Source organism: Eublepharis macularius, chromosome 1 (assembly GCF_028583425.1).
Source record: "Eublepharis macularius isolate TG4126 chromosome 1, MPM_Emac_v1.0, whole genome shotgun sequence".
In the NCBI taxonomy this organism is placed as follows: Eukaryota; Metazoa; Chordata; class Lepidosauria; order Squamata; family Eublepharidae; genus Eublepharis; species Eublepharis macularius.
In genome coordinates this window covers 54,304,753-54,319,849 of record NC_072790.1, presented here as the reverse complement: position 1 = coordinate 54,319,849, position 15,097 = coordinate 54,304,753, and the positions used below count along the sequence as shown (strand labels likewise).

The 15,097-nt window shown below is 49.6% G+C and overlaps 1 protein-coding gene across 1 annotated transcript in view; it reads left to right on the top strand.

Moving 5' to 3' along the window:
• TRAPPC12 (trafficking protein particle complex subunit 12) overlaps nt 1-613 on the top strand; it is a 73,708-nt gene extending 73,095 nt beyond the window's left edge. Inside the window, exon 13 of the mRNA XM_054991765.1 lies at nt 264-613. Within this exon, the coding sequence (XP_054847740.1) occupies nt 264-506 (243 nt within the window). The 3' untranslated portion in view covers nt 507-613. The remainder of the gene's footprint in view (nt 1-263) is intronic.
• The last annotated feature ends 14,484 nt before the right edge of the window (nt 614-15,097 follow it).

The window sequence follows — 15,097 nt, the reverse complement described above, 5'->3', positions numbered from 1 at the left end:
AAGTTTTCATGCAGTGAGTGGCAGATGCAGTGTCTCCCTGTGCTTGAGTCATGCTGCCCCTGGCCTCCCATTTTTCACTGTCTCTACCTGATCTGAAAATGTTGCCTGCCTGTCAATCAGTCTGTAACAGTTGATCCCCCAGCACCCTCTGCAGAATGGAGACCTCTCAAGTGTTTAAGGCTTTGACAGACTTGTATGTATAAGAATTTATCTTGAACTGTACCATTGGTATCCTCAGTATTCTAATGTAAAATTTTCTCTAGGCTAACAACAACGCCGCTGTTTGTTTGCTTTATCTGGGAAAACTGAAGGATTCCCTCCGGCAACTGGAAGGAATGGTTCAGCAGGACCCTAAACATTACCTCCACGAGAGCGTCCTTTTCAATTTGACAACCATGTATGAACTGGAGTCTTCCCGCAGCATGCAGAAGAAACAGGCTCTGCTTGAGGCTGTGGCTGTCAAAGAGGGTGACAGCTTCAATACTCAGTGTCTCAAGTTAGGATGAGCCTCTCCCCGTTTTGGATAAGCTCGCTTTTCAGAAGTTGTACATACTCCTGCTAATCTGTAAATGTTCCTCTAGCCAAGTGCAATAAAAAGCTTTTTAATTATGAACATATGGTAGAATGGTTACATTGTAAGAGTTTATACTCTGGTCTGTTTCAACAAATCCCGGCTATCACCCCTAGGGGTTTTGTGTTGATCTACATCCAGCTCCTTCCCTGCAGTTATTGCCAACTTACCGTACATTCAAATAGGCTCACAATTACTTGGATAGGGCTACCCCCCCTCAAATAGCTGCATATTTGAGCTAACTTGTCTTGATGGCTTTTTGATCGTCGTCGTCCTTCTGTGCAGCCCCACATTGGGACTGCGCAGGCGCAGGCCAGCCGCGGAGAAGATTCTTTTAGCTTCTAGAAATGTGACGGGGACGTTCGGGCCCACCGCGCATGCGCGCCGGTGTTCCCGCCAATTTTGAAGTACAAGTACCCGAACGTCCCCGGCATTCCCTCAGTTCCTTTTTCGCCGCCGTTCGAAAAGGTTCTTCAGCTGTCGCTTGTGTCTTCCAACTTTCTTCTAGCTGTGAGTTGCCGTTTCCTTCTGACTGGGAAACGCCTCCACTATGTCCCATTCCGCTTTATTTAAAAAATGCCAACAGTGTGGCACTAAAATGACCCACTCTGATGGTCATGACCTCTGCCTCATCTGTTTGGGCGAGGGGCACGTCGTGGAGCGCTGTAAGTTTTGCATGGCCTTCACTCCGAAAGCGCGGAACGACCGCAAGGCCAGGCTCCGGGCCTTTCTTTGGGACGCTAACCTTCTACCGCCCAAAGCCTCTGTGTCGTCCGGGAGCAAGCCCAGCTCTGTCGCCCCCTCGCCGGCTCCTCATCACTCGTCGGAACCGCTCGTCTCGGCTCCGACGGAGGCGTCCGCTCCGGACGGGTCGATCGCCTCCGGTTCCGTGAGTGCTCCGTCCAGTCGAAAGGCGAAGAAACGTGCTTCTTCGAAGCCTTCTTCGAAACCTGTGGCCACCGAGGCTTCTTCGGAGCCCCCGCCGAAAAAGGCAAAGGCCAAGTCAAAGGCCAAGCGCCGTGCTCTGTCGCCGGCCCCGGCCTCGTTGGCTGGTTCCTCTCCTGGACCGGCCCCTCCTCCTGAGGACGTCCGGAGTCTCCTCCATACCCCGTCGCCTCCTCACACACCTCCTCCGGTGATTCCCGACGACTGCGAGTCGATCCGTGGATTTTCGGACGCGTTCCAGGAGTTTGAGCGCTCTCTGCCGTGTGCTCCGGTTCCGGCGGAGGTCTCCATTCCATCGCAGCCAGTCTTCTCGGTTCCAGCGCCGTTTCACCGGTCCGTTCCGTTGCCTGCTGCTCTGCCTCCTTGGCAGCCTGTCCCGGGCCTAGGGAACGTGGCCTCCTGGCAGGATTTTGTGGCTTGGATTCAGCAGTCCGCTTCCTTTCTGCCTGGTCCTTCGGTGCCCCTGGCCACGGTTCCGGCGCCCTCCACTCTGCCTCCAGCTCCGCCTGCCACTCAGCCGCGTCGCCATCTTTCGGCACCCCAGCCTTCTACCTCGGTTCCGGCTGACCGCCCGTCGGTTCCGACGCAGACCCCTGCAGCTTTCTCCGACTCCGAGGATGATGAGGGCTTGGCGTCTCCTTCTGAGTACTCGTCGGACGCGGCCTCTGACCCTTCCCCTGATGATGCTGTGGGGGAGCTCCGCTCATCGTCCCCTAATGACGATTACAGGGTGTTTGCAGAGCAGATGGTCCGAATGGCCGCAGCACTGGAGCTCGACGTCGCCTCCACGACCTCCAAACCCAAGAGTAAGCTGTTGGAGCCGTTGTATTCGGGCTCTCCTGCCTCGGTGGCGTTTCCTCCTGTCGAAGATCTCGTCGACAATGCCCTGGCACTCTGGCAGACCCCTGCTTCTGTACCGCCTACGGCCAAGAAGGTTGAGAAATATTATCGCCTCAAACAGGAAGATTGCCCTTACCTCTTTGCCCATCCGAAGCCCTCTTCCATCGTGGCCGAGGAGGGTCAGGCTCGGTTCCGACGGGGCTCCTCTTCGGCTCCATCGGATCGGGAGGGGAGAAAGCTGGATGGAATTGGTCGGAAGGTGTATTCTTCAGCTTCCCTGGGGTTCCGGATCGCCCATTTCCAAGTAATAATGGGCTCTTACAATCTTTTCTTGTGGAAGCGTCTGTCGTCCTACCTCTCTGACCTCCCCGACGATCGCCGTCACTTGGTCAAGGCTCTCCAGGCTGAGGCTTTCCGTTTGTCGAAGCAACAGATGACGGCTGGCAAGGACGCTGCCGACTCCGCGGCGCGTGCGATGGCATCCTCAGTGCTCTTGCGTCGGCACGCCTGGCTTCGATCTACTGCCCTGCCCCCCGAGAAGAAGGCCAAGGTCGAGGATTTTCCGTTTGAAGGTCCTCAACTCTTCTCAGAGAAAACGGATGAGTCCCTTTCTCTTATGAAGAAGAACCAGCAGACGGCCAAGTCGCTCGGGGTTGCGCCTTCGGTTCCACAGACGGGTCCGAGATATCGGTACGGCAGGTTCCGGTCCTATCAGTCCCCCTACCAGCAGTTCCACCAGCGCCAAGGACGGTTCCCCTCCGGTCAATCCTATGGCCACCGTTCCTACTCTGGCCAGCAGCGCCACTCTTCGAGACGCTCCGGCCGGTCCAAGGGACGACAGCAGCCTCCTTCGCCCAAGCCCTCGACTTCAGCGCAGAAGCCCACGGTCTTCTGACTAGACCAGGACGCTTCCCAGTTGGTCTCCAAGGACCCTGTTAATGTCCTGTTCTTGGACAGGCTACGGCCTTTCTTGCCCCGTTGGCAACTCATTACTACGGATACCTGGGTCCTCTCTGTTGTGGCCCGTGGTTATAAGTTGTCGTTTACCACTGCACCCCCTCTTTCGCACCCACCCCGTTGTGCTTCTTGCTGTAATGTTGTGTTACAAAATAATGTTTTGGAGTTGGTTGCCAAAGGTGCTGTCCGGGTGGTCAATGTCTCTACTTCCCCTTGGGGGTTTTACTCAAGATACTTTCTTGTGGATAAGAAAGATGGGGGGTCTCGTCCCATTTTGGACCTTCGGGCCCTTAATACCTACTTGAAGGTGGAGAAGTTTAGGATGCTTACCCTGTCCCGGGTGTTGGAACTCTTAGAGTCAGGCGTCTGGATGGCCATTTTGGATCTCAAAGACGCCTACTTCCACATTTCCATCTTTGAGGGCCACAGGAAATATCTCCGTTTTACCTGTGGAGGCGCTGTCTATGAGTACACGGCCTTGCCCTTTGGCCTGGCCTCGGCGCCCAGGGTGTTCACTAAATGTATGGCCACCGTGGTGGCACATCTACGGTCTAGTGGCTGTTTTGTTTATCCCTATTTGGATGATTGGCTCCTGGTGGGTCCCTCCTCTGACTCCCTCCGGGCCTCTATCGCCCTCACCTTGTCCGTCCTAGACGGTCTGGGGCTAGTGGTCAATTTGGGGAAGTCGGTCCTGTCCCCTGGTACGAGCATTAGATTCATAGGGGTCCACTTTGACTCTCTGCTGGGCCGGGCTTATCTACCCCCAGACCGCTTGAGCAGGCTGTCCTCCCTGGCCCGCCACTTCGTGCATAACCGGTTCCAAACTGCCCTCCTGATTCAAACGTTGTTAGGCCTTATGGCCTCCTCCACAGGGGTGGTGTGTTTTGCACGCCTGCGCATGAGGCCTCTACAAAATTGGTTTGTTTGGGTTTTCAACCCCCTCACTATGAGTCAACACCGTGGGTTTTCCGTCCCGAGGGTGATACAGCGGACATTGGTGTGGTGGACTGACCCAGAGAATTTGTCCAAGGGTTGTCCTTTTGGTCCCTTCCTGCCGGAGGTCACCGTTTTCACGGACGCTTCCACTCTAGGCTGGGGAGGGCGTTGTGGACACCTGTCTGCTCAAGGTGTTTGGTCCTCCCTTGAAATGGGCATGCACATTAACCTGTTAGAGCTTAGAGCGATCCGTTACTCCCTTGCTTCTTTTGCAGATGTCATTCGGAACAGGAGGGTTCAGGTCCTGTCGGACAATACCACAGCCTGCTATTACCTCAACAAGCAGGGAGGAACGGTCTCGCTCAAGCTCTGCAAGGAGGCGACTACACTCTGGACTTGGGCCATTGCCAACAACGTCCTGCCCAGGGCCATTCATATTGCGGGGGAGAACAACACGGCAGCAGACACGCTGAGCAGGGTGTTTTTGCCCCAGCACGAGTGGTCCCTCAACACGGTTTATCTCCACAAGGTTTTCCGCACATGGGGCACGCCTTTGGTCGACCTCTTTGCCACAGCCCACAACAGACAAGCCCCGCTGTTTTGCTCCCGGGCCGGGATTGGCCATCGTTCACTGGGGGATGCCTTCCAGATACCCTGGTCTCCAGGGCTCTTTTACGCCTTCCCGCCCTTCCCGCTCCTTCACAAGGTCCTCTCCAGGGTCAGGGCCTTCCGAACCCATTGTATCCTGATTGCCCCTCGGTGGCCTCGCCAGGATTGGTTCCCCCTTTTACTTTCCCTGTCACAGGGGCGGTGTCTCCCGCTGCCACACGCCCCAGACCTGCTACTCAGGGACGGAGTGTGGCATCACGATGTGGCGGTGCTAAATCTGACTGCCTGGCTCCTCTGCGCCCCAGACTAGGCCTCTCTACTAGGGTGCTTAATGTGATTCTGAATGCCCGAAAACCGTCTACCAGGTTGTCCTACCAGAGGAAGTGGTCACGTTTCTCTAGGTGGTTAGCCCCCAAAGGGGTTTCCCCTTTCACTTGCCCGCTGCCTGTCATTCTGGAGTACCTCCTGGACCTGTGCTCCCAGGGCCTGGCGTTCTCCAGTGTTAAGGTGCACATGGCTGCTATCTCTGCCTTCCATGAGCAGATTGATGGGAGGACTGTGTTTGCACATTGGCTGTCCAAACAGTTCCTGAAGGGCCTACTAAAGTCCTTTCCTCCTAGGGCCCATCCTATTCCTCAGTGGAGCCTGACCCTGGTGCTCTCCCGTCTGATGCTCTCCCCTTTTGAGCCCCTGTCTACCTGTCCCTTGCCTCTGCTCACACAGAAGGTGGCCTTTTTGGTTGCAGTCACTTCCTCCAGGCGGGTTGGGGAGTTGTCTGCTCTGAGGTGTGACCCCCCCTTCCTGCAATTTTTCCCCGGTACGGTCATGCTCCACACTAGTATGCAGTTCCTGCCCAAGGTGGTTTCAAAATTTCACCTGCGTCAAAAGGTGGTCCTTCCTTCCTTTTTTCCTACACCCTCTTCCCCAGAGGAACGTACTCTACACACATTGGATGTGAAACGTGCTTTATTGTTTTATTTACATCGCACCAAGTGTTTCAGGAAGTCTCCTGCCTTGTTTTTATGTTACTCTGGCCCTCGCAAGGGCTCGCCAGCTTCTGCCCAGTCCATTTCTCGCTGGATTGTGTCTGCAATTAAACTTTGTTATCAGCAAGCTGGAGTTCGGTGCCCGTTGTCGATTACTGCTCATTCTACTCGAGCACAAGCTGCCTCTGCTGCCTTCCTGCGAGGAGTGCCGCTCCAGGATGTCTGCCAAGCTGCAACGTGGTCTACCGCTGACACTTTCATTAAACATTATTCCATAGACGTGAATGCACGCCGTGAATCCGCTGTTGGCACGGCTGTTCTGCACTCTCTGTTCTCATAGACACTCACACCCGCCCCCATTGGTGAGATGCTAGCTATTCTCCCAATGTGGGGCTGCACAGAAGGACGACGACGATAAACAGGGTTTCTCACCTGTAACTGTTGATCGTCGAGTCTCTTCTGTGCAGACACACATTCCCTCCCGCCTGCCCCGCTGTGAGTGCTTGGTTTACTCCATTGTTTCTCCGGCGGCTCAGGTGAACTGAGGGAATGCCGGGGACGTTCGGGTACTTGTACTTCAAAATTGGCGGGAACACCGGCGCGCATGCGCGGTGGGCCCGAACGTCCCCGTCACATTTCTAGAAGCTAAAAGAATCTTCTCCGCGGCTGGCCTGCGCCTGCGCAGTCCCAATGTGTGTCTGCACAGAAGAGACTCGACGATCAACAGTTACAGGTGAGAAACCCTGTTTTTATTTGGGGCTTAGTGGTAAAATGACATCGGCTAAACTCATTGCATGTTTGTGAGGGTTGATGAAGGGAGGAACATTGTAATAAAACAGGAAATTATGAAGACAAGCTCTTTTAGCTTCTCCTGTGCAATGCTTCACCAACCAGCTATGTCCCATGAAATTACAGCAAGGGGTTTCAAGACAATTCTTAGCTCATGATATTATCTGCCATGCATAAACATGAAACTGCCCCCATTGACCTCCTCAGAGGGGTCTGCATAAATAATGAGTATTTGAATTCCTAGGCTATTGAGGCCACCAAACTGGATGTTTCTTTCTTCTGCTTGCTTGAAACAAATGCATCAGAATAGGTCTAAGTATATTGGATTACAAGGGGTGAGGTATGTGTTGGAACCTCTGGATCTGTTCTGCTAGCTGTAGAGCTTCCTTCTGGCACAAAGAACTTTCCCCTGATGCAAGAGGCTCTTAAGTACTGCTGCTAGCAGAATGGACCCACGGGATCCAACCCCAGGGTTTGAGTCCGGTGGCACCTTAGAGACCAATAAGATTTTCAGAGTGTAAGCTTTCGAGAGTCAGAGCTCTCCAGAAACTTTTGCTGGTCTCTAAGGTGCCACCGGACTCAAACCCTGGGGGTTCTGCTGCAGACCAGCACGGCTACCCTCCTAAAAGAAAGTCAGAATTAGCCTGCCCCAAGGAAAGAAAACAGTTGCTCAGACTTCTCTTGCCAAAGCATGCTGTATTTCATTTACGAGCACTATGTCTTGTTATCAGCATGAACAAATCTGCAGGATGTTATCTTTTGAAGACATATTTTAGCATTTATGGATTGATGCCCCCCTCCCGAAAGCATAGGCCGTTGCCATCTACACCCAAAGTTCACACACAAACACGTGCTCTCTCTCCCTCTCTCACACACACACACACACGCACAATAGAAGGACCCACCTGAAAGTTAAATGTGTGAAAAGTATAAAAACTTCACGCCGACAATTAATATATTATGTCATAGTGTTGTATTTACAGGAAGCGTTTTTCTGTTTAATTTTGATTGGTGTGATTGTCTAAGGAGCCTTGTGTTTGGTTTGTTGTGTTTTGGAGTGTTTCCATTTTATTCCCTTTTCACATACCAATAGATCAAACACTTCTATGATACCAGCATTTAAATTCCTAAGCATCAGTTTTTTTTAAAAAAAAACCAATACTCCATCTCTCTGTTAGTATGACGCAGGTGACATGAGGGAGAAGGGGGAGAAGCAGGCTTCCACGTGCCTCATCCAGTCAGTTCTTCCATCTATGAGACAGAAGGCCTTTCTTTTTTACAAGCCGACTGATGATATTTCAGCCATCACCATCCTCTCTGTTATAATCCAACATAAAGTACAGGGAATCTGTCAATCAAGCAGTTTTAAAATCTCTTTAGCTTTCCAGAAGGTACCATTTCCCTGACTTGATGGTATTGTAGGTTCAGCTGGTGCAGCCTCAGCCTACTAATGGAGACACGTTTGATAACTATCTTAGTAGGCCCCATTAGTAGGCTATCTTAGCCAAACCACAGTAAGGTGCCTCCTAGTGTGTGCTGAAACTGCCACTTATTTCCAGTTGTCATTGCTAGATGGGTGTATTTTTGAGTCATTTTTCTGAACTGTGAAATCAATCAACCATAGCAGTGTAAACTGTCAAAACTAGCCTCTGGTATTTATTATGTTTATTCAATGGAGATGCCAGGGGTTGTGTCACAGACTTGGGCAAATTTGGCAAAGTGAGTAGTTAAAATCCATCACGATGGATAGCCATCTCTTCTTATCCATGGGATTATGTGAGACCGCCCAGTGCATTCATGCGTCTATGGCAGAGACCTGTCTTTGGAGGCAAATGAAGAGCCCCTGAACAAAAAGCACAAGAGCGTGAATGTTGCTGTGCCCCATATTATGTCATAGCTGATATGCACCATATTTCCTCAGATGATGTTTTGGTGTAATTTTAGTGCAGTCATTTTCCAGAAAGTTCCATTACAGCCCACCATTATAATGAAGGATAGAATAACAATCACTGCTTTACCCTCAGCAGGAGGGGCATACTGGGGCTATGTATACCCAACTGCTATAACCACAACATTTTGTACTTAGACGCAACCTAAGAGAGCTAAACCAGGTGGCCCCTTAGGCAGCAGACTCCATCTGTCATAGGACTGCACTGCAGGAGAGAAAGAGAAGTCTAAGGTTTCCTGTTTTACAGAAAATGAAGGTACACGCATTCTGTCTCCCTCCAAACCCCAACACAGGCACCTCTTCCCCTTTGTGCAGTCACACATGGTTGCAGTTCTGCTCTGAGTGCCAGGTCAATGAAGGATCTCAATGCCAGAACAATGTAGGTGGCTTCAGTGTGCATAGATCTTAGCTCAGGTCTTTCCAAAGTAGTCCTGACTTGCCCTGGTGCCCATATGCTTCCAGAGCGGCCAGCCTTGGTGGTCCCAACATTCTTTCAAGATTTGTGTGCTGCCTTTCTACCCAAGTAGGGTCCCCAAAACCACAAACATTAAAAACCCTTGTTTTTATATTCACATGCTGCAGCTTTGTAAAATTGCACCTGGAGGAAGCAGCTCCTCTGTCCAGTAATGTGAGTGTGTGTAAAAATTCATATGCTAAAGTGCAGGCTGGAATCTTCAGCTGAAATTTTCTTTCTTTCTCTCTTACATTATTTATAGTTCACCTTTCTCACTGAGACTCAAAGGTGATTACACAGTGTAGATTAGGGCGTATATAACAGGCAAAACTTAGCAGGTGAAGCTTTTTCTATCCCAGTTAGTGGATTTCTATGAAAAACACAGAGAAAAAGTTGCCAGAAGTGAAGCAGCTGACATTGTATAATTTCCCTCATGCACCCTGTTTACCACAGTGGGATTCATACAGCATGTCCAAACACACAGGGGTGCTAATTTATAAAGAGCGACACTGAGCAAAACGGAGCAAGGGGCTAAAATATAAATTTTCCAGATTATCCATTTTAATGTATATCTGCATGGGCTTCCAAAGTAGTTCACTAAAGCTGAATATTAAATGTATCAGTGGTATATAACATGACCAATCCACTGTAGTCTCATTATTTTTAATAACAGTAGGGAACATTCAGAGTGGGTTCTCACAACACCCTGTAGGGTGAGGGGTAAGAGCCTGCCCGCACGTGCAACTACTTGCGGGCGCTACACCAGAATGATGAACACAAGCAGCGTTGCTCTTCCTGTTCCATAAACTGGAAAAATCACATTTTCCAGTTCACGGGAGAGGTACTTCAATCTTGCATGAGTTCATGGTGCTGCCTGAGTGAGCAGAAGCTCCAAGTGAGCAGTGTTTTCAACAGAAAGTACCTCATGAACCAGATCAGAGTGCAGATGTTAATCTGTCAGTAGCATTCACTACAATAAGTGCTGCTCAGAGTTGGTATTGAATGAAAAGATGCAGAGGCATTAGCCGTGTTAGTCTGTAGTAGCAAAATCAAAAAGAGTCCAGTAGCACCTTTAAGACTAACCAATTTTATTGTAGCATAAGCTTTCGAGAATCAAGTTCTCTTCGTCAGATGCATAGTACAGAAACTGGTCAAATATAGAAGAGGAGGGGAGAGAAGATGCAGTTAGGGGGGGAAAGGGAGGGTGCAACCAAAACATTCCTTTGCGAGTAAATGTAAACATCTCCTTTTGGTGTCCTTTCGGGGTCAGTTGGCTTGGGTGAGGCTTCAAGGGAGTTTGCCCTGTTAGTTTGCAGCAGTAAAACAGCTAGACCATCCAATTCCTATGTAGTATAAGCCTTCGATAACCACAGCTCTCCCCGCCAGATGAAAAGATGAATGAAATGAAAAGATGAATGAAAAGATGCTATGTGGAGGTTCGTGTATCAAAATGATTATTTAGAGCATTTATTATATCTCCTCTTTTCCGCCAATTTTGGTACTGAAGGTCGCTTCTAACACTATAACAATAATTTGAAACCAGACAAGAGGCCTGGAGCTCCTTTGCATGCTAAAGGCCCCAGAGTCCATCCCTGCCAACGCTAACTAAAAGGATCAGGTAGCAGCTGATGGGGGGGGGGGGAAACCTCTGCCTAAAACCCCAGAGAGCAGCAACCAGTCAGAATAGACAGGGCTGACCTCAATAGATTGAACAGTCTGGCTCAGCATAAGACAGCTTCATGTGTTCAGTTACAATAAGCCCAAGCTGTTCCTCATCAAAAGTGACCCAAGTTCTCACCCCAGCCCTCAGATGGCCTTGCTGGTGTTTCCTCGAGGCACATTGCACGTTAAAGAGTAACTGGAAAGACAGGAGACTGTCGTGAGGAGCTTATATTATTAAGTTTTGACAGGCAGGGAGAGAGGAGGAGGTTAGAGAGGAAAGATGGAGAGTGACTGAGAAATACTTTACCCAAATGCAGGTGCCTGTAGTTAGGTTTCTGTAGAGGGTTGGGGACTAACAGGTGAGGCAAAAGGCTTCTAAGAAAAGAGGTGTTTTAGGGACGGCGTTGAAGAGAAAGTGAGCCTGGTGTTCTGGGAGGGAGTTCCAGGCAAAGGGGTAATGTGGCCTGTGGAAGCGAGAGATTTGTGGGGAGGGGCTGAGTGAGAGCGTTGGAGAAATGAACGTTGCAGGCAGGAATGTATCTAGATATGAGAGAACTGTGGAGGGCTTTGGTGATAAGCACAAGAAGATTGTGCTGGATAAGCTACCGGCTAGGGGAACCGGTGCAGGGATTTAAAGCAGGGAGCACTGCTGTCAGGGAACAATGAGACCAGTGAAACAGTTTCTGCAGCAGAAATTCCCTCCTCAGCCCAGCAATTAGCGGTAAAGAGGCCTGACCTCCTTTGCCTCAGTCTCCACTTGCCTTTAAACATGTGGAAAGTCTCTTCATTTACACAATTTGCCAGGATCTTAACATGCGTGGGAGCTATTTTCCCCTCACACACATGCCACGTTGAGTGTTACAGGAAAAGAGGGCATCGTTGTGCGAAGATGATGGCAGCTCCGTTGTACAGTCTTGCCTGTCTGCCGGTATCTATTATGCATAAAGCGCTGGCAGAGCATGTCAGCAGGTGTGCTCATCTTATTGCTATGCTGCTCACACGCTGTTCTGAAGAGATCCCAGCATAATTCCAAAGGTTACTGCGCTGGGTGAATGAATGGCTCCAGATTGACCTGCTTTATAGGTGAAAATGAAGATGTCGCCTCTCCTTGCACGTTAAAAGCCTGCTGCTTTGGAAAGCAAAATTAAAATAAGGGATCAATTAAAACAAAGGTGCTCCCCACTCAACGGGGTGGGGGAGATGATGCCATTTTTGCCACACATCGTTAACTAAAATACGTGCAGCGATCCCACAACGGTGAATGCAAATAGACTCCAAGGCTGGCTAACTTTCAGGTAATTCTGGCCCAGCGCTGCTCCCTCAGCAGACTCTTCAAGGCTGCCTGAGGATTACAAGCTTGAGAGATTCTCATCTCCAAAAGAAAGGGTGAAACAGCCACAGCTACAGCGTTAGGGTAGGATTAAGAGAGAAAAGAGGAAGAGGGGGTGATTGTTCCATTAGCCTGGATATTCTGGATCAGCTTCTGATCTGGGCAGGCCTTGGAGCGATTGCTTGCAAATCCTTCAAGTTCCACAAATGACACCCAGCTGTCAGTAGGCCTAAAATCATTAAATGGGGAGCACAATTTTGAAGGAAGGGTGGGATGGGGGCAGAGAGGGAAGGAGAGGAGAGGGGCCGTGCAGAAAATTATTTCCACCGAGGCTGAGAAGCAGCGTTCCTGGGTTTTAAAGATGTCATTGTCAGAACTGTCAGCTCTAAATTGAAATCATTAAAAGGGTGCGGAATTTAAATTTTAAGCACTTTTTAAAAATTAATTATTCAAAGAGCCAGACTGAGAAGATCTACTGCCAAACCTCAGGCACACTCTAGCGGTGGATGTCAGAACACCTCACAAGGGATCTTTGACTGCCTCATCAAAAGCACGGGAAATTAGAAGTGCTTTCCACTCTCCCAAGCCAAGGTTTGGATCCAACTCCCTCTGCACAAGACAGACAGTGTGATGGAGTGGTTAGAGTGTCTGACAAGCAACTCGGAGATCTGGGTTCAACCCACCACTCTGCTATGCAGCTTGCTTAAGTGACCATAGCTAGTTACTCTGTCAGCCAAACCTACCTCTCCGTGCGGTGGTTATAAGGATAAAATGGGGAAGGAAAAAAAAACATGTACACTGCCCTGGTGTCCTTGGAGGACCAGCGGAAGAAAAATGTACTCAACAGAAGATTGTTTTGGAAAAGTACAAGGAACATTCTCAACTTCTCATGGTGCCTGGCTGCACTCCGGAAGGGGGTGCGGCGGAGAAGGGAATATGCAATTTCTACGACGTTGCTCCTGTTTCTTCGTCACCCGTTACAGAAATGTAGCCAGTAAAGCTTTGCCCATCATGTATCTCTAGGCCAGTAAAAGCTTCCTCTGCTCCATTTCTGTGACTCCGGTTTATCACAGTAGATTTCTTTGCTGCAGCCTCAGTGTTTTGCTCTGGTAGGGAGTGTTATTCAAAGAACCGTAAGCGGAGCTCTGCTTACACCATGGAGATCTTTTCCTCCTCCTCTTCTGTAGTGCTTTCAGGCCAATTGGCCTGGAGAAAAATTCCTGTCCCTTTAATAGAGGCTTAATGTGTAGAAATATGCAGCTGAAGCTTTTCATGGGATGGTGTTAAATAACATCACCCAGTAAATAATACCCATTAAGGCTCTCTTAAAGGGACAGGATATCTTTTTTCAGGCTAGCTGGCAACCCTGCACTTTCTCCTGAGAGACGGAGAGTTCTTGGGAATAGTGCAGGTTGCAGCACAGGGGGCTACAGCTAGAGCGGGAAATCTGCAGAACTATGCAGAAGTGCCTTCTGCTCAAGCATCTTCCAGTCCAACCCATAGTCACCGCATGATATCAATGGAATAACAATACCTTGGGGGGGTTACTGAATTGAAATGTTTGAAAACAGGCCCAGGCATGGTTAGATTAGAGCCATCTCTGCTCAGGCACCATAATCCCACTTAAGGATGGAGTTGCCAGCTTTTTCACTTTCCCCTGTTGCTGTGGCTTTTAACAGCCATTAGTTCTTTAGCAACATTCAGCTGGGCAGCCCGTTTCTGCAAAGAGCACATTCAGAACCCCAAGATAAATTCCGAATGAGCAATATATGAAACAAACTCGTTTTCTACCATTCCTGGAAAATGGTCATTGTGGCCATTGTAGGTTATTTCCCTGCCATCTAGAACAGCCCCCCCAGCCCCAAGCTAACAGATGAAAAAGGGACAGTTCAGGAACAGGCAGCCAGAAGGACTTGCTGCTAAGAAAGTTAATGTGACCCAGGCAAGCAAACCAGATTCCAATTAGCCGCCCGTTTCCTAGCACTAAATCCATCTCTGCTATGCAAGTAAATGGCTTATCCTTTCAAACGAGGATTAGCCACAGAATGGCCAACAACATCAGTCTCCTTGGGCTGCAATTCTGTGCATGCTTCCCTAGGAGCAGGGCTTTTTTTCTGGGAAAAGAGGTGGTGGAACTCAGTGGGTTGCCCTCGGAGAAAATGGTCACATGGCTGGTGGCCCCGCCCCCTGATCTCCAGACAGAGGGGAGTTGAGATTGCCCTCCGAGGGTAATCTCAACTCCCCTGTCTGGAGATCAGGGGGCGGGGCCACCAGCTATGTGACCATTTTCAAGAGGTTCCGGAATTCCGTTCCCCCTGAAAAAAGCCCTGCCTAGGAGTAAGTCCTGGTGAATACAGTGCGGATCCCATTTTAGAAAACATACATAGTATGTGCTTTATTTATACCCTGCCTTTCTCTGAAGTAGAGACCCAGTTTATATAGCTCTCCTCTTCTCCCACTTATCCTCACAGAAACTCTCATTAGTTAGCTAGCATGCGTGTGGTTGACCCAAAGTCACCCAGGGAGCTTCCAGGGTAGAGTGAGATTTTGAACCAGGGTTGGAGTGGGTCTGACACTCTAACCACTACACCCACAGGATTGGAGATTAAACAATTTCATAGAAGGGTGTAGGTTTTGAGCTAATGGTAAGTATGGAATCTTCGGGGAGTCTTAGAATGTAGTTGTTCTCTTGGTTGGCGGAGGGAGCTATTGTACAAAACCTGCTTTAAAAATGTTTTTTTTAACAACGGGTGAATGTTCCCATTAGCACAATAAACCCAGTGGTGTGGAACTGCAGTCACTTTGAAAGACGTGAGGCCTTGAACAGCAGAAAGCTCCGCATAATATCCAGGAGAGGGTGTCTGTTGGTCCGAGCTAGGTGTGCCAAAGACTGCAACAGCAGGAACTTTAGCAGATGGGATCAGAAGGCAACTGGCACCAGGCCCTCCGCTCAGCGCCCTAGCAGGCACCATCCCCTTTCATGAATGCTAAATTTTTAATTCTGAAATTTAAAAGATAAAAGAGAGAGTCCTCGGGGTTTCAAGCTGCTCCTTGATTAAGTGCAGGCAGA